Source organism: Branchiostoma lanceolatum, chromosome 7 (assembly GCF_035083965.1).
Source record: "Branchiostoma lanceolatum isolate klBraLanc5 chromosome 7, klBraLanc5.hap2, whole genome shotgun sequence".
NCBI classification, from domain to species: Eukaryota; Metazoa; Chordata; class Leptocardii; order Amphioxiformes; family Branchiostomatidae; genus Branchiostoma; species Branchiostoma lanceolatum.
In genome coordinates, this window is record NC_089728.1 from 4,817,457 (window position 1) to 4,841,382 (window position 23,926).

The 23,926-nt window shown below is 42.1% G+C and overlaps 5 protein-coding genes across 5 annotated transcripts; 3 read left to right on the forward strand and 2 right to left on the reverse strand.

Annotated features, from left to right (window-relative positions):
- The first annotated feature begins 2,539 nt into the window (after positions 1 to 2,539).
- On the forward strand, positions 2,540 to 5,961 carry LOC136438773 (interleukin-25-like). The gene is made up of 2 exons (XM_066433715.1): positions 2,540 to 3,443; positions 3,857 to 5,961. The coding sequence occupies exons 1-2, from the start codon at positions 3,426 to 3,428 to the stop codon at positions 4,370 to 4,372; spliced, it is 534 nt and encodes a 177-aa protein (XP_066289812.1). The 5' UTR covers positions 2,540 to 3,425; the 3' UTR covers positions 4,373 to 5,961.
- A 1,639-nt stretch (positions 5,962 to 7,600) lies between these two features.
- On the forward strand, positions 7,601 to 10,179 carry LOC136438775 (ninjurin-2-like). The gene is made up of 3 exons (XM_066433716.1): positions 7,601 to 7,793; positions 8,289 to 8,402; positions 8,974 to 10,179. The coding sequence occupies exons 1-3, from the start codon at positions 7,611 to 7,613 to the stop codon at positions 9,127 to 9,129; spliced, it is 453 nt and encodes a 150-aa protein (XP_066289813.1). The 5' UTR covers positions 7,601 to 7,610; the 3' UTR covers positions 9,130 to 10,179.
- A 774-nt stretch (positions 10,180 to 10,953) lies between these two features.
- On the reverse strand, positions 10,954 to 12,390 carry LOC136438331 (UDP-glucuronosyltransferase 1A5-like). Its single transcript, XM_066433096.1, has 2 exons — positions 12,323 to 12,390; positions 10,954 to 11,357 (listed from the first exon to the last, which is right to left on the reverse strand). Exons 1-2 carry the CDS (start codon positions 12,388 to 12,390, stop codon positions 11,075 to 11,077), a joined length of 351 nt encoding a protein of 116 aa, XP_066289193.1. The 3' UTR covers positions 10,954 to 11,074.
- Positions 12,391 to 13,494: 1,104 nt separating this feature from the next.
- On the forward strand, positions 13,495 to 17,955 carry LOC136438777 (ninjurin-2-like). Its single transcript, XM_066433718.1, has 4 exons — positions 13,495 to 13,755; positions 14,890 to 15,087; positions 15,583 to 15,696; positions 16,283 to 17,955. Exons 1-4 carry the CDS (start codon positions 13,753 to 13,755, stop codon positions 16,436 to 16,438), a joined length of 471 nt encoding a protein of 156 aa, XP_066289815.1. The 5' UTR covers positions 13,495 to 13,752; the 3' UTR covers positions 16,439 to 17,955.
- A 715-nt stretch (positions 17,956 to 18,670) lies between these two features.
- LOC136438776 (UDP-glucuronosyltransferase 2C1-like) lies at positions 18,671 to 23,844 on the reverse strand. Its single transcript, XM_066433717.1, has 4 exons — positions 22,832 to 23,844; positions 21,366 to 21,585; positions 20,103 to 20,322; positions 18,671 to 19,131 (listed from the first exon to the last, which is right to left on the reverse strand). Exons 1-4 carry the CDS (start codon positions 23,690 to 23,692, stop codon positions 18,849 to 18,851), a joined length of 1,584 nt encoding a protein of 527 aa, XP_066289814.1. The 5' UTR covers positions 23,693 to 23,844; the 3' UTR covers positions 18,671 to 18,848.
- Between the last annotated feature and the right edge of the window lie 82 nt (positions 23,845 to 23,926).

Sequence of the window (23,926 nt, forward strand, 5' to 3'; positions counted from 1 at the left end):
ATCGGTATTCTATTCTGTCAGGGTTTTCCTTTTGTCCGCCACCCAAATGGACAAAAACAGGCCGGTCCCTCTAGCTTAGACCTCTCTGCTTGGAGTATACCTTTTCGATAGCTGACCCCATAGCTATTTTGGGCAGTGGTCGAGGCTTCGCCACCATTGGCCACGGCATACGCCTTTCTAGGCAACCACGCCGGGCACGGGACCCCAATCTTGGGAGAGAAGTGAGCAGAGTTCAAGGCCAAGTGGGCACGTTAAAAATGCCTTTATTTCCTCTCTCAAAATTTTACACGTGCCTTTTCACCGCCTATAAGATCGTTGGAGCGGATCCGGAAGTGTCAACGCAATTGAACACTTCTGACGTCACACTAGAAGGTGAATGGATTGCAAAGACGTCAGGTTAAGCTTTTGATATCTGACCTACTTGAAATTAATCTCGATTTCCTGTGGTAGCAAATATTTACTTCGTGTGGTTCTTGGTATTGCCTTGCCTGCGGGACGAACCCTACCTGTGCGGGGTTTCCCCACTTGTCATGACAGGGAACAGGTGCTCCAATCCACACGCACATGCCGTGTTGTTCCGTCAGAGGAAGTTGATAAGGCGTGGTGAAAGTATTTGCGTAACGTTAGGGGAAGTTCTGCGCCATCGGTCATTGAAGTCGGTCACGTGAAATGACATTATGTTGAGACCCACCTTGAAAACAAATTCTAGCCTTCATAGCAAGCTGTGCTGCCATTTTGTTTTTGTTTGATAAAGTCAAATAACATAAAGCAAAATAAAATGAAAGTTCAACAATAAACTAAATCAAATGAAAGAAAATAGAATTGAACAAAATTAAATGAAAAATAATAAGATAAAATAAACTTAAATGAATAAAATAAAATAAAGTAGATTTGAAAAACATAAAATAAAATGAAATAGAAAAGAATGCAATGAAATGAAATCAAGTAAAATAAAATAAAAAGTTCACGTTCGCGCGCGTCATTTCGTCTGGGGCAAGGAAATTCTAAAAAGGAGTAGGTGGAAAACCGCCCAGATGTAACGATCCGACACGTTGTTCTGTATATCAGACACGTTGTTCCTGACACAGTTTCCTCTTCTTGGAAAAAAGTTGTTATCCGGGATCCTCTACATGTCCGTCACCCACTCGTGACCCTGGCTAAAGAAAATTCCCGATCCCTGAACACCGCACAATTTTAGATCTTGCTTTGTACTATGGATACAATGGACACGCCCGGCGAGGAACAAATCTCTTGAAACCTTAGACCCCATGGCCAAGACGCATGACGTGAATAGGCAAGTAGGCTACTAGGGAAACACCAAAGGAAGGAACGAGGAGGGTAAAACTGATCAAATATCGACATGTTGAAGTCCAGGTTATTTGGAAATCGTCTATCTTGGGGGAGGCTAGATCGTAACGTTTTTTTGAATGCCTTTTTTTTGTGTCAAAAAGGTAAAGTTTTAGCGATTTAGCCGCCCCAACATCTGCTTGGTGATAGGAGGAAATGCAAACAAAACCTCACGTGTTTTTTGCAAGCCCACGCTCAACATCACGTGCCCGGTACTGGGAAATCCCCGCTCCGGAAGTGAGAAAAGTTACCAAATAAAACTCAAATGGGTGATCCCAGCCTAGGATTACCCCCCGAACCATGACACACGCAAAGAAAGGGGTATGCCACCGACATCATGTGACTGGAAATGACTAAGAAACCTCGAGGTCCTTTTGGGGACAACATACAAAGAATGCATCTTGGAGGTTTTGCATAGAATGATATGTAGAATCCCTGAGATGTTAGGGTGAACGATTGTAATGTTTTTCTATCCTTTGGGGGAGAAGCTGTCAGAAAAAAAACAGCCTGTCATAAAACTGTGTATCCACCTGAACATCTTCTTGGAGTTGGACATTATAATTACCGATATGCCATACATTTTGTCCTCACTTTTTGCAGTTTCCGCAATATTGCTGTACTTATTTGTGCGTCGGAAGGTACGCCGGGTGCCGTCAGAATTCCCTGAACGTACTATAATCTGTAGCTGCTGTTCGCTAAGCTGGTAACCATATAACATCGTGAACACTCCGGTACCTCTACGGTGCTGGAAGTGATGTCCGCCCGCCCAGTACATTAGCGCAATCCGGGTAACTTTCGTTGTTTGGATTCAATCACTTCGCTCTATGGGCTGGCAGTAGTTAGAAAGGAAAAGATAAAGTAGGCTAGCAGAAATAGACCGTTGCTAGTTTCTTTCAGTTCTTTCTTATTCTTCTTTATTCAAATATCAACCTTGCAGACATATCATGCAAGTGGTCGCTTGGATGGCGTTGGTATTTACAAAAATAATACTTATAGGACTTCATTGGGCTGGCAAGACACTCCCTAGCCGGCCCACTGAGAGCAGTTACTAGCACCAGACTAGCAACGTTACAAGTTATGACCCTTCTGTGCAGTTTACAAACAGGGACGTATGTTGATATCAATACTCAAACAGTAGGGGGCCCCGATGTTTATACCTTCCTTTGGTACACATTGCATGTGATGTAAGCCACTGTAAAAACTCGTTTCCATGATATACAATCGCACAAGCAAGGAGGTTAAAACCTTGGTCCAAGTTTAAATACGACGTCGTTTTGCTTATTCACAGATGTACACGAAAACTTGAACAGTTACGAGAATAATGCTGTAATAATGAAGGTTTGCACAATAAATGGGATAGGTCAAGTCCCCCCCCCCCAAATGTAAGTTTCAATGCTTGGTTTTTAGTGTCGACAATTCGTTGTTTTAGTATACCAGCAGATCTTCTTGTGTGGCCAAAGATATGTATCTTACTCAAGATGGATGATAATGTTTCAGTCAAACCAATAAACAAATGGATCATGATACATGTACACGATTAACAACCATTTGGCTCGCATCTAAGGCGTTGCCAAAAAGTACAGTAGTTTTTTTTTAAATTTCTATTCTCTGATTTTTGTGACAGAAATTGTAACCATTCTAAAATTCTAACAGTGCAGGTGGTTGACGAGGAACACGGAACTACTTTCTCCGTGACGGCCCGCCGGAAGTTGCGGGCGCGGTTGTTTGGTGTTGTAATCTTTACCACGGGCAAACTTTGGGGGAATCCCCATACAAGAGGCCGCCAAGACGCTGTGGTCAACCGGCAAAAATAGCCTCTTTTCATCATCCACATATTCTTAGTGCGGGACTATTACCAGCTGAAGAAGATTTTCCATTACAGTGTTTCCTCCAAATTGTGTATAAAAAGCAGCGAGGATGATCGTCTGTCAGAACATCCACTCGCAGAAAGGCTGGCCGCACAGGAGTCCTCAGCTCTGCCGATCACTCTACTCAGAGAACTTCCAACCCACCTGTCACCGATACAAGTCATTCCTTCTCCGGACAAATCGCGCTCTTCGGTCTGCAAGAAAATCCTGATGGCGAGTGTTATCATGGTAAGTGCACTGCCTGGTTGACAAATTAGACCCACCTACATCGATAGACGATAACCATATTAGATATATATGATATGGCCTGCTACAAAAGTTGGCACCCGATCCGGGAGAAAGATCATTCTAAAGATTGAGTGCCAACGTTGGAGTTTTGTGTCCAATCTCTTTGCGGAGATTTTTCAAAACGTTGTGTTCCAAATTTGAGGAACGATTCTAGCACTCTAAAAACTTTTATGAAATTCATCGGTTGAGCGTAACTTGAGGCGGTGACTATGATCTCATACTAGTACTACACGTATAAATTTGAGGCGCATACAATATGTCCTGTACAACTTGGCTATTACTAATTTAGAAGTTGTTGTGGCTACATCTTGATGTTTAAATTAAAAACTAATTTTTTCTGTGATTGTCTACAGGCCCTGTTTTCCGTCCTGGCTCTCGGCGGCGTCCTTGTCAGCGGTATCGCCATCCCTACAACCGACACGTTACCGACCGACGCTACCGACGCCGAAGCACGGTCAGCAACGGGCTGCGGTGAACCCTCCGCCGCCCAGCTCAGTCAGCTTCTCTCCGACTGTACCTCGGCAATCAACCCCGAAACGGAGACCTTATCTTCGGGACCGAACCCCTGCGAGGACGGCACTTGTCTGCAGCCGGAGGAGAACGACGTCTCTCAGCGCGCCTACTGTCCGTGGCAGGTCGTCGTCGACTCCAACCCGAACCGATTCCCGACCGACATCGCTTACGCTCGGTGCCAGTCGATATTTCCCGGCCATCACCCTAACTACAACTGGAACATGGGCTGTGACAGCATCACTTACACCAAACCCGTGCTAGTACGCGAAGAGTGCGGTGGCGCAGACAACACTTACCGCTACAAGTGCGTGCACCTCAACGTGCCTAACGCCTGTGTGGCCGCAGAACCTTTGTAAAACACAACAGATATGCGATATATCGTTGTTTCAGACCACCAAACCATGTTTGGCTATAAGGTAAAGTCCGTGTCGGACCAACTTTAATACGTTTTTTTAAGATAACGTTTTATCTTATTTCTAGTCACAGTCGCTACTTTGGTTAGCCAAGAAATGATGCTATGATAAAAGTACATAAAATGGTTCTATTATGAATCATTTGGTTTCTAGCTTTAGACTATTAGAAGTATTAGAGGCAGATTATGTTTATCTGATCATACAACTAGCAACGCCTTTCAAGTTGAATGCATTGCAAGCAAACAGTATAGGTGGCGCTTTTGAAAGTTGAGCTCGGAAATGACGTACTAGTATCTATAGCGTTAGCAGTAGCTGCTGTTTACAATTGCAAAGTGCTTATTACTCTTTTAGGGACGTGTGCAAAGAAATAGACATGTCGTACACTGTTAGAGAGAGGTGTTTCGTCGTTATATATGCTGTTCCCGTTTTTAACCCCATATTTTGGCACCGTTCATGGGACTGATTTTTTAAAAACTCTTGTCTAAAGATCTAAGACTAAGAGTCGTTCGGAATATCCCGCACTCTGTGATGAGTCATGGAGGCGCGGCTGTTACGTCACAAACCCTTCCTTCCCGCCTATTGAAGGAAGTCTGCTTATAAAAAAGAAACGATAAAAGCATTCAAATTAATTATAACGAACAGGAAATGACGTAAGGACAGCTTCCGGTTTGCACATTGCCTCAAACAGCAGGATTTGACGTTTACGACATTATAATGCTTGTTTCAAAGTTAAGTCACAGTTACATAACTTGTTTTTAAAAAAGGACATAAGTTAGATGTATATTTGTATATGGAATATATATGTATATTTTGTGACGGCGATATCTTACGAGGAAAAGATTTTATCTGATTTCAAAATTGTTAAGTGTGACGACTTAAGTTTTTATGTTAACTTCCACGATATAATGCATGTTTCAAAGTTAAGTGGTCACAAGTGACTTCCATGTTACATCCTTTTTTAAAGGACGTAATTTATATGTATATTTGTATACGGAACATATATGTATATTTTGTGACGGCAGTATTTTACCAGGAAAAGATTTTATCTTTCAATAATGTTAAGTGTGACGACCATTTAAAAAAAAACGATGTTAGTTTCAATGGCTGCTTGTTTGTATTTATCTATTTATTAAAACCTTCAAGTGAATCTTAACTTATTAAGCATGTTTGCATTCATTTATGTATTCATTCAGGCATTCAGTCAGCCAGGAAGTATACATTCCTGAAAAGTGTTTATTGATTAGTTTAGCGATGAAGTATCGTTACAAATGCTAAAATGTTTGTAGATTGTCAAACGTTTGTACTGCCTTGTTATCTAGCTAAACGTTCCTTTACTTTGAGGATTGAACTTCACATATCAAGTCAAGTGTACAATATTGTATGAACCTCTGTGATCCTACAGTGTTACCGTGTGACATACTTATATATGTTTAAGTTAGGCTTTTACTTTATTCTAGGCTGTGCCTAGTTAATATATTTATTTTCACAATCTGTGACAGAAAGATCTTAAATAAAATATTTTTTACTCCGAACTTCATGGTGTCAACGGGGCATTCTTTCTTAGGGGGTTGATTGAATTTCTGAATGAATGAGTGACGGTTTGTTGTTTGTTTGGTTAGTTGGCTGGCTCGTTGGTTGGTCGGTCGGTCGGGTTGGTTGGTTGGTTGGTTGGTTGGTTGCTTGCTTGCTTGCTTGCTTAGCTGGCTGGCCGGTCGGTCGTTAGGGGGAGGGCACAAGTATAGTTTGGTCACTACAAGTGAACAGAATGCATTTAAGTCAGTTTTCCACTACCGACACGGTTTCGTAACAGGGACGAAGTGGTAATTTTCTCTCACCCATTACTGATCCACGTGACATTACAATATGCCCAGTGAATGGACGAGACACACGCGTACATTCCACTGGCTGTCACAGTGCAGTGTGTACTGACGACCACGCGGCAAAATTCTCCCTCAGACACCACGTCATCGTCCTCAGTCAACCAAGGCGTTCTTCTTACTCTAAACAGGAGTCGAACCAGCGTTAAAATGGTGAGTTCCTGACCATTTCTTCTTACACCTAACGGTGGGAAAACGGGTACATCTGGCTGGCATTTTAGAAAGTACATTTTGTGTGAATGATTCAGTCTAAAGAAGTAAAAGCGGCTGAAAATGTTTAGGGTCAGTGTGAATGGGTCTCAGTCCAAGCTAGGGACTATGTTTGTGTAATGTGTTGGAGTTCTTTAAACTGTGCGATCCCTGCTTAGTTAGTTGTGAGTTTTGACTGTTTCGGTGAGTCGTTGCCTTCGACTATACTTTTTTTCTTTATGGTAACAAGAAAGAATATTGGCAAGAACGCGCCTATAACCGACAAACCAACCTTTATCAAAATGGATTTATGACGAAAAAACTCAACATTCAAAACCTACGATAATTTATCTCGTAAAACCTATTCCAAGACAATCTTCTTTATTTGTAAATGCAGGAGAAGAAAATTTTGGTTTGCACTTGAAGAACCTCCAAATGTAAGACTGGGCCTGTGTGATATTTTGGGGCAGCGGAACTCAGTAGGATAGTTGACTCTGTGAGGGCCATGTTTGTTCTGCACAGTGAAGCGACTGTTTGTTCTTCTTGGGTATGTGCGACCCCCGCCGCCATTAAAGGTGACTTGGTAAAGCTCCATGGGCTCAAGGCCACATACTAACTAGTTGAGGTTTATTCACGTAGAGAGAGAGGAGGGATAAAAATAGAGAGAGCAAGGGAGAGCTAGAGAGATAGGGGGAGAGGGAGGGAGAGAGACCGTGAGACAGACAGAAAGAGAGAGACAAATAGACAGGAGAGAGAGAGAGACAAAGAGAGAGAGGGCCTAGGGAGGGAGAGAGGCCGTGAGACAGACAGAAAGAGAGACAAATAGACAGGAGAGAAAGAGATAGAGACAAAGAGAGGGAGAGAGAGAGAGAGAGAGAGAGAGAGAGAGAGAGAGAGAGAGAGAGAGAGAGAGGGGGGGAGAGAGAGGGGGACAGACATTGACAGACCTTGAGAGAAATTTCGTCTCCAATCGCATTAAAGTCATTTTCATTTCTAATATTCAAAAGCTGCTAATCGATCTTTCATTGGCTTGTTCTGGGCCATGCTTGTGTGGTGTTCATTGATGACATCTGTATGTTTTGTTGTTAATACACCTACAGCCATCTAAATACGACATGCCTTCGGCTGAACTTTCAAAGATGGAGTCAAACGGCTCCACTGCGTCCCACTCCCGGGGGGAGTGCAAGTGTATGATCAAAGAGCCGAGTCGATACGACGGGAGGAAAACCATCGCCCAGTCCATGCTCGACCTGGCACTGCTGACGTCAAACGTCGCCCAACTCAAGTATCTTCTACAGGTAAGGATGTTTATCTTTTGTGATTTAGGAAGATATATGAAATTTTCAGTTGAAATGGACGAATTTCATACCAATTAAAGCTACATAAGAGTGTCTAAGTGCGTCAACTCATTTCGGCAACTTGGCGAATTTTCGTTGATTTTCCCTTGCGATCCCACTGACGTGGGACGCACGGGCAAAATACGTGACCTCTACAAACAAAATGGCCGCCCCCTCAATATCGTGTTCTCAGTTTCGACTCCAAATCAGACACAAGATAACTTTGTTGGAAATTGACTTAAGTTAAAAACAATGTACAATGATGCTTTACAAATAAATCAATCTCAGTATCTCAAAAAGATGCACATCTTTAATGGATCTTGACCGTGGAACTTGTCGGCAAAGTCAAAAGAGATGTCATTGCAACAAAAACATTTGCTTCCAACGGGCTCCTGTTTTAGACAGACTCTGTTTGTTTTCCCTAAATACGAACCCGTTTGCTCTTTCCCTCCTCAGCATCCACACGACCAGTTCTATACTGTGCTGCTGTCGTTCCTGGGCGTGTCCATTGGCATACAGCTGATCGTGGCCGCCATCTTGGGATACCTGTACACACAAAACATAGAGGCGGTAAGCGCTTCACTTTCGTTTGATATGATATGAGAGCAAAAGCACCACTTAGATAAGAAACAGTGAGTGTCATAACTGCTCAACAAATAATTTTTCTACTTAGAAATATCACAAAATCTATCAACTTATCTGTCACTTATCAAGGGACACGTGGCACATTTTGTCACTGCCTGCTGTTCTATTACCTAAGGCCTGCTCAGTTTCTAAACCCACCGAATAAACTACCGAGCGTAGCGAAGCGAAGCCTCATATCTGATTTTAGTAATCAATATCAAATGCGGGTTCCTGATTGGTCCATCCCTACTCTTACAGATTTTCATTAACAAATTTAACATTTTTGTGTGAATTACAAAGTTATTTGTACACAGCAATGACTATATAATGTCCTTGTACACAGCCAAGTGTTTTAATTCAATACCGACGTTTCAGTGACAGTCTATCACCTTCCTCAGGGCAATTCTGATTGGTTCTGTCACGCACTATAAGTAGGTCACTGGTGTGGCTGCTAATAGATGCGGTCCCAAACGTAAAGTATGTATAGTTAGTACCCGACCTTTTTTTCTTCCCGCAGGTGGAAGAACACAACAGTACGAAGTCGAGTCGAGCCCTTCACTTCCTCAACAATGCCGTGACGGTCATGATAGTTCTCATCACGGTCCTCAATGTCATCATCTCTGGCTTCGACATGAAATTGACAGAGCATCAAAAGGACGCGGAGAAGCCTTGATTGACGCACACATCGGACGACATGTTCTTCATAGCGGGCATCTCGCTGGACTGCGCTAAATTGCGCCAACTTTGCGAATTTTCGCCAATTTTCCCTTGCGGTTTTCCCTGTCACACTTGAGCGTATAAACGTTGCGTGTGAGTTGCGTATGGACAAAATGCAATACGCAACCGTACGCACAACATTTGTGGAATTTTTCGATTATCTTGACGAATGTGTGACTCACATTTCGTTATTCACATGCTAGATGTGCCTCACACATACATCAAAATAATCGAAACATATTTATAACGTATAACTTGCGCATAAGCGTAATTTCGTTCATACCCAAAATCATCATGGTAATATGAATTTTCTAATCGGTCCATAGGCCGGTCCACTGATTTTTTACGGACCGTTTTTTTTTTGACCGGTCCATTAAGAAATACCGGTTTTGTACCGGTACACGGTACCGGTACCCACCCCTAGTAGCAGGGTGTATGTTTACAGGGAGGGGGTGCTAGCTCTTACCCTTTAACGTGCTCGAGGCACCTCCTCGAACACGGGACCAGCAGGCGGCCACATAACTGGTCTAAGAAAATACAAAACAGCAGAGTTGTTTTCGAAGACGTTAGCTGTGAATCATATCTAGAAACATTTAAAGGATTAGTAAACAGACGGCGAGGAGAGTATATAGTTATAATTTTGAGACAGAGTGCAAACCTAAGAAATTACATTGTTCAAGACATGACGCTTGGAGACTTTTACGTGTGTCTCGCTCTCCAAAATATGATGTACTGCGACACTACTATAATCAGGTGCAGGTACAGGTCCGGACCTGGACCTGACCCTCTGGACCTGGACCTGGGCCGGACCTGAATTTTATGTACCGGTACCCACCCCTACCTGCTACTGAAACAGCAATGAAAGTTGCTGTTCTATGTGTCACTAGGAATTACAAGGGTCTGAACAAACGCAAAGTTTTAACAACTTATGGCCAAGAGGGAGTAGGAGCTACCACTAGCGGGCCAAGCGTTCAGGCCCCATTACCATTAAATTGTGTTTCGTCTAGCCTCCGTTGCAGACTACCTCCGGCTGTGTCTGTTAAGGTACCATTTTCTTAGTACAAATGTACATTTTTTCTCTTCTTATTGCTGTCCTTAAGCCCCCGTCACTAAATGAATGACGCGTGGCAACGCGGATATTTTGAAATATCCATTTTTGGCGATTTTTTTTGTTTGATAACAAAAAAAAAATATCGCCAAAAATCGATATTTCAAAACATTCGCGTTGCCACGCATTCTTCTTTTAGTATTACTATCATGTGCATTCCTGCAAAGTTATATTGATGAACACAGGCGTGGCCTTATAAATATTGATGGCGACCAATCATTACATCATACTAATTTGCATAAATTATCACCTTGCTATAAGGTACTACCTGAAAAAAATTAAGGTTGAGGAAGGTTTATGAAGCTTAAGAAAGGGTTTTTTCGAAAACATCCAAAAATTCCTCAGCCACCCTTAGACAATACCTTAAATATAAATCATGTAACCAGGACCTCATTTGCATAACTGTGAGGAAATGCTAGAATAGCCATTTTTGTGAAGACTTTCATACTTTGGGCAACTTCTGCTATTTGCTTGGTGAAGATAATCAACTGATGTAATCACGCAAATGAGGACCTTATGTGCATAATAAATGAGAGACATGTATATCCAAGGAGGTTGGTATATCACACCATTCGTAATAGCGGTAAATACTATTTGGCGAAGGTATGAGGTCGTGGAACTCTAGCTGGTAATTAGATTTGAAGGCATGATAAAAGAAACCAGTGAAGTCTCTTGTGGTTTCTAAGGCGTTTATTGTTAAGGTTTACATCAAAACACAATATAGATATTTCAACACAAGTAACACTCATGTTCTTTGGTGTCGAAACATCGATAAACATAAAGCATGTGGGATCTACTGAGACTTAAGCTTGCCGCCAGTTTTAAAGCAAATCTTCCTACAGACGAGCGAACAGCTGCACCACACGGTCCCCAGGACAGCCGAACAGACAGCCAACAGGCAGGCAGCCACGTCCAGCAGGTAGTACTGGTAGAACGGCAGCTCCACGGCGCGTGCGCGGAGATGGGGCAGTCCACCATGTTTGATGACGTGTTCTATCCACCAGACGGCTCGCTCCATGGCCGTCTGGGGCTGGTCACGGTACAGACGGGACAGGCGGGCTACGGTCTCACGGTAACTAAGGGAAAGGCGGAATTAAACATCAAATGAGAAACTTAATGAGAACAAAGATCATGATCATACCGAATTGGCTTGACAGGCGTCATGTTTTTGAAGTACAACAAGGTCAATTAAAATCACTCAATTATGTAGCCGAAAATGTTATTCCGCATATTCGGAGGCAAGTAAATATTTAGGAAAATGATTATAACATTCAAGATTATAAGCTGCTTGACAATTTATATGGAAACATTAGCGAGTGCATTTTCTGCTAGTGCAGAGTCATATAGTGGTTAAAATATCAGTTGATGATTTTCACTGTATTTCTATTTCGCACTTTGCCTGTTTTGATCCACGTCTGCCGAACTGTTGCTTAAATGTGACGTGACGTAGACGCATACGTATAGACGCATAATCTGTTCCCCTCTTTCTATCTATTCATGGATGGGGTCAGGTTTATGTATAGCACAAAACGTCTGTATCTCCGTTCGTTAATTTAGCTCCTTTTCGATTGTATGCCATTTGATACCATTGTTCATTCAACCATAATGACTACTTATAATGGAGTTGCAAAACAAACGTGAGAAAATTTTCCCTGCCAGCGCAATGTTTCTCATCAATTATATGCGGGAAAAATTCAAATCATGTGAGTGGCCCAACCATAGAATTAGCTCTGTTGCTCGTCACACAAAATCATAATAATCACTAATGGGATATCATTGTAACGGACAATAGATATGATACACAATGCTCATCATAAAGATAAAAGGGACATATGATCGTTGGAAATTATGGCACTTTTTTTCCTGACTCGCCAACATAATCAAGCCATTACCCGTAGTAGATAACTACTACAGTATAAACATATTAAAGAATAAAGTTGACAAGGATTTCTATCAAACACAAATACACCGAAGTATTTGTCTCATACGCATAACCAACTACATAAACATTTATTCACAACATTGGAATCAGAAATGTTACCTGTTGTTGGTGAGAGCATCACGAACCGCCTGGTACAACTCATCCGAGGTGACCGTTCCGAAGTCCATAAAAACATTCAAATTAATTATAACGAACAGGAAATGACGTAAGGAACAGCTTCCGGTTTGCACATTTCCTCAAACAGCAGGATTTGACGTTTACGACATTATAATGCTTGTTTCAAAGTGACTTCCATGTTACATAACTTGTTTTTAAAAAGGACATAAGTTATATGTATATTTGTATATGGAACATATATGTATATTTTGTGACGGCGATATTTTACGAGGAAAAGATTTCATCTGATTTCAAAATTGTTAATTTTTTATATTAACTTCCACGTTATAATGCATGTTTCAAAGTTAAGTCACAGTGACTTCTATGTTACATCCTTTTTTAAAAGACGTAAGTTATAAGTATATTTGTATACGGAACATATATGTATATTTTGTGACGGCAGTATTTTACCAGGAAAAGATTTTATCTGATTTCAATAATGTTAAGTGTGACGACCATTTAAAAAAACGATGTTAGTTTCAATTGCTGCTTGTTTGTATTTATCTATTTATTAAAACCTTCAAGTGAATCTTAACTTATCAAAAATGTTTGTATTCATTTATTTATTCATTCAGGCATTCAGTCAGCCAGGAACCATACATTCCTGAAAAGTGTTTATTGATTAGTTTTAGCGATGAAGTATCGTTACAAATGTTAAAATGTTTGTAAAATGTCAAACGTTTGTACTGTCTTGTTATCTAGCTAAAAAATCCTTTACAGGTTTGAACTGCACATATCAAGTCAAGTGTACAATGTTGGAATATTATGAACCTCTGTGAACCTGCAATATTACCGTGTGACATACTTATATATGTAGTCTTTTACTTTATTCTAGGTTGTTCCTAGTTAATATATTTGTTTCCAAAATCTGTGGCTGAAAGATCTTAAATAAAATATTTTTACTCAGAACTTCATGGTGTCAACGGGGCATTCTTTGTTAGGGGATTGATTGAATTTTTGAATGAATGAGTGACAGTTTGTTGTTTGTTTGTTAATTTTTTTGTATGGTTAGTTGGCTGGCTCGTTGGTTGGTTGGTCGGTCGGTCGGGTTGGTTGGCTGGCCAGTCGGTCGGTCGGTAGGGGGAGGGCACAAGTATAATTTGGTCATTGCAAGTGAACAGAATGCATTTCCACTACCAACACGGTTTCGTAACAGGGACGAAGTGGTAATTTTCTCTCACCCATTACTGATCCACGTGACATTACAATATGCCCAGTGATTGGACGAGACACACGCGTACATTCCACTGGCTGTCACAGTGCAGTGTGTACTGACGACCACGCGGCAAAATTCTCCCTCAGACACCACGTCATCGTCCTCAGTCAACCAAGGCGTTCTTCTTACTCTAAACAGGAGTCGAACGAGCGTTAAAATGGTGAGTTCCTGACCATTTCTTCTTACACCTAACGGTGGGCAAACGGGTACATCTGGCTGGCATTTTAGAAAGTACACTTTGTGTGAATGATACAGTCTAAAGAAGTAAAAGCGGCTGAAAATGTTTAGGGTCAGCCCCAATTGTGAATGGGTCTCAGTCCAAGCTAGGGACTATGTTTGTGTTATAGGTTGGAGTTCTTTAAACTGTGCGATCCCTGCTTAGTCAGTTGTGAGTTTTGACTGTTTCCCGGCTGAGTCGTTACCTTCGACTGTACTTTTTTCTTTATGGCAACAAGAAAGAATATTGGCAAGAACGCGCCTATAACCGACAAACCAACCTTTATCAAAATGGATTTATGACGAAAAAACTCAACATTCAAAACCTACGATAATTTATCTCGTAAAACCTATTCCAAGACTATCTTCTTTATTTGTTAATGCAGGAGAAGAAAATTTTGGTTTGCACTTGAAGAACCTCCAAATGTAAGACTGGGCCTGTGTGATATTTTGGGGCAGCGGAACTCAGTAGGATAGTTGACTCTGTGAGGGCCATGTTTGTTCAGCACAGTGAGGCGACTGTTTGTTCTTCTTGGCCTGGGTATGTGCGACCCCCGCCGCCATTAAAGGTGACTTGGTAAAGCTCCCTGAGCTCAAGACCACATACTAACTAGCTCAGGTTTATTCACGAAGAGAGAGGGGATGATAAAAAGAGAGAGAGCGAGGGAGAGCTAGAGAGAGAGGGGGAGAGGGAGGGAGAGAGACCGTGAGACAGACAGAGAGAAAGAGAGACAAATAGACAGGAGAGAGAGAGAGACAAAGAGAGAGAGGGCCTAGGGAGGGAGAGAGGCCGTAAGACAGACAGAAAGAGAGACAAATAGATAGGAGAGAAAGAGATAGAGACAAAGAGAGGGAGAGAGAGAGAGAGAGAGAGAGAGAGAGAGAGAGAGAGGGGGGAGAGAGAGGGGGACAGACATTGACAGACCTTGAGAGAAATTTCGTCTCCAATCGCATTAAAGTCATTTTCATTTCTAATATTCAAAAGCTGCTAATCGATCTTTCATTGGCTTGTTCTGGGCCATGCTTGTGTGGTGTTCATTGATGACATCTGTATGTTTTGTTGTTAATACACCTACAGCCATCTAAATACGACATGCCTTCGGCTGAACTTTCAAAGATGGAGTCAAACGGCTCCACTGCGTCCCACTCCCGGGGGGAGTGCAAGTGTATGATCAAAGAGCCGAGTCGATACGACGGGAGGAAAACCATCGCCCAGTCCATGCTCGACCTGGCACTGCTGACGTCAAACGTCGCCCAACTCAAGTATCTTCTACAGGTAAGGATGTTTATCTTTTGTGATTTAGGAAGATATATGAAATTTTCAGTTGAAATGGACGAATTTCATAACAATTAAAGCTACATAAGAGTGTCTAAGTGCGTCAACTCATTTCGACAACTTGGCGAATTTTCGTTGATTTTCCCTTGCGATCCCACTGACGTGGGACGCACGGGCAAAATACGTGACCTCTACAAACAAAATGGCCGCCCCCTCAATATCGTGTTCTCAGTTTCGACTCCAAATCAGACACAAGATAACTTTGTTGGAAATTGACTTAAGTTAAAAACAATGTACAATGATGCTTTACAAATAAATCAATCTCAGTATCTCAAAAAGATGCACATCTTTAATGGATCTTGACCGTGGAACTTGTCGGCAAAGTCAAAAGAGATGTCATTGCAACAAAAACATTTGCTTCCAACGGGCTCCTGTTTTAGACAGACTCTGTTTGTTTTCCCTAAATACGAACCCGTTTGCTCTTTCCCTCCTCAGCATCCACACGACCAGTTCTATACTGTGCTGCTGTCGTTCCTGGGCGTGTCCATTGGCATACAGCTGATCGTGGCCGCCATCTTGGGATACCTGTACACACAAAACATAGAGGCGGTAAGCGCTTCCCTTTCGTTTGATATGATATGAGAGCAAAAGCACCACTTAGATAAGAAACAGTGAGTGTCATAACTGCTCAACAAATAATTAGAAATATCACAAAATCTATCACCTTATCTGTCACTTATCAAGGGACACGTGGCACATTTTGTCACTGCATGCTGTTCTATTACCTAAGGCCTGCTCAGTTTCTAAACCCACCGAATAAACTACCGAGCGTAGCGAAGCGAAGCCTCATATCTGATTTTAGTAATCAATATCAAATGCGGGTTCCTGATTGGTCCATCCCTACTCTTACAGATTTTCATTAACAAATTTAACATTTTTGTGTGAATTACAAAGTTATTTGTACACAGCAATGACTATATAATGTCCTTGTACACAGCAAAGTGTTTTAATTCAATACCGACGTTTCAGTGACAGTCTATCACCTTCCTCAGGGCAATTCTGATTGGTTCTGTCACGCACTATAAGTAGGTCACTGGTGTAGCTGCTAATAGATGCGGTCCCAAACGTAAAGTATTTACACATACATGTATACATAGATATATAGTTAGTACCCGACCTTTTTTTCTTCCCGCAGGTGGAAGAACACAACAGTACGAAGTCGAGTCGAGCCCTTCACTTCCTCAACAATGCCGTGACGGTCATGATAGTTCTCATCACGGTCCTCAATGTCATCATCTCTGGCTTCGACATGAAATTGACAGAGCACCAAAAGAGCGAGGAGAAGCCTTGATTGACGCACACATCGGACGACACGTTCTTCAAAGCGGGCATCTCGCTGGACTGCGCTAAATTGCGCCAACTTTGAGAATTTTCGCCAATTTTCCCTTGCGGTTACGCTGACGTGCGACGTATAGTTATTATAAAATACGTGACCTTTACAAACAAAATGGCCGCGCCCGGAATGTCACATCCTCATTCTCGGCTTCATGGATCAGATGCAAGACAACTTTATTGGAAATCGTAGTGTTGCCATTGAATGAAAAAAAACATTGTACAATGATTAAGAATCATCAAAAAGAGATCGATTTGCAGTAATTCAGCCCTCTTACGGCATTTTGCCAATTGCGAATTCTGTGCCGGTTTACGAATGCCTTTCACAATTTGACGCCGTCCAATGAGATACCAACTTTAACCTAATGCGTAGATGCTTCGAATCTATAGAAAGCAGTGTTTTTTCATGCGATACGATATTTTTTACGTGATCTGTCGCGCTCAAATGTGCTAAAAGTTGCTTGTTAGCTATCAACGGAAATATCAGTGACACCGTTGGTTCTATACCAAAACAGTCTATTACAAATAGAAACTTTATCGGCACGACAATTGTACACGGTACAATTTACACAAAGTATAGCAACAACTTTTAAACATAATACAAAATAGAAGTATAGAACAAAACTTAACATCGTGATTACAAATCATAGCGAGATTCTATTTGCACTCAAGGAGGCTTAAACCTACTTGTTGTACTGTATTGCATTCCTGTATACTAGTATTTGTAAGTTTAAATGTCCCGTGTTCGAGGAGGTGCCTCGAGCACGTTAAAGGGTAAGAGCTAGCACCCCCTCCCTGTAAACATACACCCTGCTACTAGGGGTGGGTACCGGTACCGTGTACCGGTACAAAGCCGGTATTTCTTAATGGACCGGTCAAAAAAAACCGGTCCGTAAAAAATCAGTGGACCGGCCTATGGACCGATTAGAAAATTCATATTACCAGGCTACCAGCAGGCGGCCACATAACTGGTCTAAGAAAATACAAAACAGCAGATTTAACGAGTTGTTTTCGAAGACTTTGCTGTGAATCATATCTAGAAACACTTAAAGGATTAGTAAACAGACGGCGAGGAGAGTATATAGTTATAATTTTGAGACAGAGTGCAAACCTAAGAAATTATATTGTTCAAGACATGACGCTTGGAGACTTTTACGTGTGTCTCGCTCTCCAAAATATGATGTACTGCGACACTACTATAATCAGGTGCAGGTACAGGTCCGGACCTGGACCTGACCCTCTGGACCTGGACCGGACCTGAATTTTATGTACCGGTACCCACCCCTACCTGCTACTGAAACAGCAATGAAACTTGCTGTTCTATGTGTCACTAGGAATTACAAGGGTCTGAACAAACGCAAAGTTTTAACAACTTATGGCCGAGAGGGAGTAGGAGCTACCACTAGCGGGCCAAGCGTTACGGCCCTATTACCATTAAATTGTGTTTCGTCTAGCCTCCGTTGCAGACTACCTCCGGCTGTGTCTGTTAAGGTACCATTTTCTTAGTACAAATGTACATTTTTTCTCTTCTTATTGCTGTCCTTAAGCCCCCGTCACTAAATGAATGACGCGTGGCAACGCGGATATTTTGAAATATCAATTTTTGGGGAATTTTTTTTGTTTGATAACAAAAAAAAATCGCCAAAAATCGATATTTCAAAATATTCGCGTTGCCACGCATTCTTCTTTTAGTATTACTATCATGTGCATTCCTGCAAAGTTATATTGATGAACATCGAAGCACAAGCCAAGGAGAGCGCTTTTTCTAAAAAAAGGGGCGTGGCCTTATAAATCTTGATGGCGACCAATCATTACATCATACTAATTTGCATAAATTATCACCTTGCTATAAGGTACTACCTGAAAATAAATTAAGGTTGAGGAAGATTTATGAAGCTTGAGAAAGGGTTTTTTCGAAAACATCCCAAAATTCCTCAGCCACCCTTAGACAATAAATCAAGTAACCAGGACCTCATTTGCATAACTGTGAGGAAATGCTAGAATAGCCATTTTTGTGAAGACTTTCATACTTTGGGCAACTTCTGCTATTTGCTTGGTGAAGATAATCAACTGATGTAATCACGCAAATGAGGACCTTATGTGCATAATAAATGAGAGACATGTATATCTAATTTAAGGAGGTTGGTATATCACACCATTCGTAATAGCGGTAAATACTATTTGGCGAGGTCGTGGAACTTTTTGTAATTCGATTTGAAGGCATGATAAAAGAAACCAGTGAAGTCTCTTGTGGTTTCTAAGGCGTTTATTGTTAAGGTTTACATCAAAACACTATATAGATATTTCAGCACAAGTAACACTCATGTTCTTTGGTGTCGAAACATCGATAAACATAAAGCATGTGGGATCTACTGTGACTTAAGCTTGCCGCCAGTTTTACAGCAAATCTTCCTACAGACGAGCGAACAGCTGCACCACACGGTCCCCAGGACAGCCGAACAGACAGCCAACAGGAGCGCAGCCACGTCCAGCAGGTAGTACTGGTAGAAAGGCAGCTCCACGGCGCGTGCGCGGAGATGAGGCAGTCCGCCATGTTTGATGACGTGTTCTATCCACCAGACGGCTCGCTCCATGGCCGTCTGGGGCTGGTCACGGTACAGACGGGACAGGCGGGCTGCGGTCTCACGGTAACTAAGGGAAAGGCGGAATTAAACATCAAATGAGAAACTTAATGAGAACAAAGATCATGATCATACCGAATTGGCTTGACAGGCGTCATGTTTTTGAAGTACAACAAGGTCAATTAAAATCACTCAATTATGTAGCCGAAAATGTTATTCCGCATATTCGGAGGCAACTAAATATTTAGGAAAATGATAATAACATTCAAGATTATAAGTTGCTTGACAATTTATATGGAAACATTAGCGAGTGCATTTTCTGCTAGTGCAGAGTCATATAGTGGTTAAAATATCAGTTGATGATTTTCACTGTATTTCTATTTCGCACTTTGCCTGTTTTGATCCACGTCTGCCGAACTGTTGCTTAAATGTGACGTGACGTAGACGTATACGTATACGTATAGACGCATAATCTGTTCCCCTCTTTCTATCTATTCATGGATGGGGTCAGGTTTATGTATAGCACAGAAAGTTTGTATCTCCGTTCGTTAATTTAGCTCCTTTTTGATTGTATGCCATTTGATACCATTGTTCATTCAACCATAATGACTACTTATAATGGAGTTGCAAAACAAACGTGAGAAAATTTTCCCTGCCAGCGCATGGTTTCTCATCAATTATAGGCGGGAAAAATTCAAATCATGTGAGTGGCCCAACCATAGAATTAGCTCTGTTGCTCGTCACACAAAATCATAATAATCACTAATGGGATATCATTGTAACGGACAATAGATATGATACACAATGCTCATCATAAAGATAAAAGGGACATATGATCGTTGGAAATTATGGCACTTTTTTTCCTGACTCGCCAACATAATCAAGCCATTACCCGTAGTAGATAACTACTACAGTATAAACATATTAAAGAATAAAGTTGACAAGGATTTCTATCAAACACAAATACACCGAAGTATTTGTCTCATACGCATAACCAACTACATAAACATTTATTCACAACATTGGAATCAGAAATGTTACCTGTTGTTGGTGAGAACATCACGAACCGCCTGGTACAACTCATCCGAGGTGACCGTTCCGAAGTCCAACTTCACCCCCAGTCCCTTGGCCACGACCCGGGCGGCGCTGCCGGGCTGATCCCCGAACAGCGGTAGACAGACCATGGGTACGCCGTGGTACAGGGCCTCGTACGCACCGTTCAACCCAGCGTGACTGAGGAAGGCTTGAGTCTTGGGATGTGCTGCAGGACGAAAGAAAATAATTTTGCATCAGACAAAAACAGTTATTTGAGGATGTTGAGCAGCTTTATCAGGTACCTGATGAATAAGTCCCAGGCGACGAACTTATAAAACTCCTTGGTGTCCTACTCTTGACATTACTTTTTCCAGTTCCATTGTTTATCACTGGACTTTGAGAGAGGGATATGTATTTTTGTTGTTGTTGTTGATTTTGTAGTTTCTAACATTTCCATAATTCTTAAAGCCATCACACCCTTCTTTTTGCATCCAAATAAGTTGCAATTTGGGTAAAGTGTACCGTGTAGGGCAGGGGCCAATTTTTTGAGTCGGGTAGTAGTTTGCACATTTAATTTTTAGCTCACCTTTAAACAATTTTTTTTCTGGGATACATTTTCTCCGAAAGGTCCAGTTTTTTGCTAGAGAGGACAACAGAATGTGTATTTTCAAACTCTGTGACCTTTGTCATGTTTTACCCTACAACTAGTGATACCTAGATGCCTTTCTTATTGGCTGGGCTGACCAATTAGGATTTGGGGGTAAAATCCTGTTGTAATTTCAATCTTCTTGCCTGTTGGGCCCGACAATTGTCGGTTTGCACATGCTTGTTCTGTATGCTAACCCTGACAATTGTCGGTTTGAGGGTATTTCTAGAATGCGTACGTTTCACCCGCGCGGTTGTTGTAAAGCGAAGTAACTAAAAATGAACAATATCAAACTAGTACCGAAGGTGTATAGGCACTTCAGCAGTGGGGGTATATTTATGGTCTGGAAATCCAGCAGGACAAGGGTTAAGATTATGAAGTTTACTCCCCACTTTTTGTACCGAAGCAAACCTGACAAATCCAGCATTGTAGTGGTTTGAGGTTTGACCATAAAGAGGTTTGAAATGCAGGTGAATGTGTTTTAAAGTGATTGTTTTTACATGGCTTAACCAATGTGTTGCAATGGAAAGTTCGTATGTTGTTCCCTCCTCCGAAGGGTAAGAATCTGCCTTCAGAACCTGTGGTAAATACAGTGATACATTGGAATTTGTTTTGCCACCCACCAAGTAGGTCATTCTGAGGCAGCCAGGACATCAGCTTGGTGTTGTTGCCCAGACCGGTCGGCTTCTCTCCCACGTACCGCCACACCACCTTCTGTCGGAGCTGCGCGAAGACGGCAGCGAACATTTCTTTCTTCACCGTCGGCATCTTCTGGACCATCGACCCGAAGCTGACAATGATCACTCCATAGTCTCCAGATGACTGCATAAAATCCTCCATGTCCTAGATAAACAGATTACATTCTCAGCAAGAAATACCCGGTTACCCGGAGTTGCGCGGCGCAACCAAATTTTGTTTGGCACAACTGATCTACAAACAGGCTCTGAAGTAGGGAAGCACGCTATTTTCCTTTAGTTTGAGAAGACAGCATGCAAACGTCGTAAGATCCGTTTACCGCTGAGTGCAGTAAGGTGCAATGTCAACATGGGATCAGCTCTTGCCAAGAAGAATGGAATGAGGGGCTACAGCCAAATTTTCAAACTGAGGGACTTCTTTTTGGGAATTTCGTCATTGATTTTGGTGGATTTATCTAAAATTGAATGGTTTTAAGCCAAGTCGGTTTTGCTCTAGAATAAAGAGAGCCAGATGAATAGTTGACGTCCTTCGTTTAGAAATTCCACTTTATCTGAATAACTCATGTCTTCTCTCCTTGTCCCGTTATCATTACAGAATCCAAATGGTAAAAAAGCCCCATGACCAGTCTCTATCAGGCTGAATGCGAATGTACTTTGGCCGAAATGCACTACCAACCCCCACGAGCGAACATTAGCTCCTGTACTCTAACAACAGGAGCTAATTGACTAATGAGCAAACAAACTTGTCTTGACTTCATCTTCTTTGAATCATCCTAAAGTTCTCACATCGAAAAACAGCGGATAACCGTCTCCAAACTTTATCCAGTTGCTTGAGTAACCGTTACCTTTCCTCCACAAAAAGTTACTCAAACAACTGGATAAAATTTTGAAACAGTCAGACGTTTCAGACAGCATCCGCTGTCTTTCGTCAGCTGTCCTACGTTCAAAGGCATTAAAAGTAATCCGCTAATTTTCTGAACAAAGGCAATGGTTTTGTTGTTGAGATCATTTAAGCCATAAATCAATTGACAGAAATTATTACAAAGAAGACTACCGGTAATCATTATTCTCGCAATCGAAATGTTGAGGGGAAAACATAGCCTCTACCAGGCTCCACAGGTCGCTGGAAAGATAGTAGAAATTTGCCAAATAGACAGCAAACATGCCAGAGGAGTTAGCTGGCCAGGGAGTACAGTTCCCTGGTAGAGGCTAGGGAAAACAAAGACGGCCAGCATGTTGGGACAAAGGGGCTCATCTTTACGGTGTTAAATTTCTTTGTTGATATTCAGTGCAATTGGATCTGATACTCATAGTTCTGTGGGCTTGCTTCAAGACTCAATTATTGCCGTTAACGGGTAGGTTTCCAAAACTTCCTAATTCTTCGATAAACTCACCTGTGAAAGAGGGGCGCCGGCACGGACGGTCAGCCCGCCAACCTGGACCATGTTGGGCATGGAGGGACGGGGGAAACCCAGCACAGTGTCGGTCTGATACAGCCACAGGTCCGTGCGTGACGTCACGCTCTGGGTACTTTCTTTATCACTGACGTACTTACGGACCAGATCGTCATATATGTAACCGTAAAGCCATCTCTTCGCTATTTGTGAAAGACCGATGAACCCTACATTCTGCACTCTTTGCAAGAAAGTCATTTGGTCGGTCAATTGCGATGTGACTTCTGGCACGTATGCCACTGGGAACGGTACACCTGTAGCCATTTCGTCAATAAACATACTGGCACTGTTGGCGACGTGGGGGACCCTTATTTGTGCTGCCACTATAGTGCCACATCTTAACAAGGGGTCAGAAATAACAACACTGTATTGTGCTGTCTTCAACCTACCTAATAGGTCTCTACTCTTCCCCAGGAGGTAATCGCAGTGTTTGTTTGCCCATTCAATCGCACTGGCAAATGCCCATTGTTCTTGGTAGATAGACATCGATTCTGCCATTCCATAAAGGTCGTCTTGGAATTCCCGAAGTCGCGCCCCAACTCCATGATCCGGGAATGTCTCAAAAATGAAGTCTGGCCTCTCTGCCCGTCGTTTCTCCACGATGTCCTCTTCAACGACCACCGTGATGACGTGACCCTTGTCCACCAGCGCCTGCCCGATTGACGCCTCTATCGTCCAATGGCTACTAAAGATCGGCATAGGTACCATCAGAATCTTCTCTGCACTGCTCATGTGGGTGATTATGAGACCAAGGAGAACAAGGAGAAGAATGGAAACTTGCAGATTTCTTGTGCTCCCCATGGCGTTTTTGAGCAGAACTCGAAATCACGTAATGAGTGGACCAATGTGGGTCACGCTGGATGACCCCTGGATGACCCTTAAATACCGTTATCCAAAACGACTGCCTTATAATTCAAGGAACAATAATTAATGTTCTTGTGTTGGGCTCAGAAATCGGCCGGGAAATTCACACATGTACTCGAGTACAGTCAAATTCTGGTCGAAGCCGAACCGAGTCAAGCGATCCCAGACGTT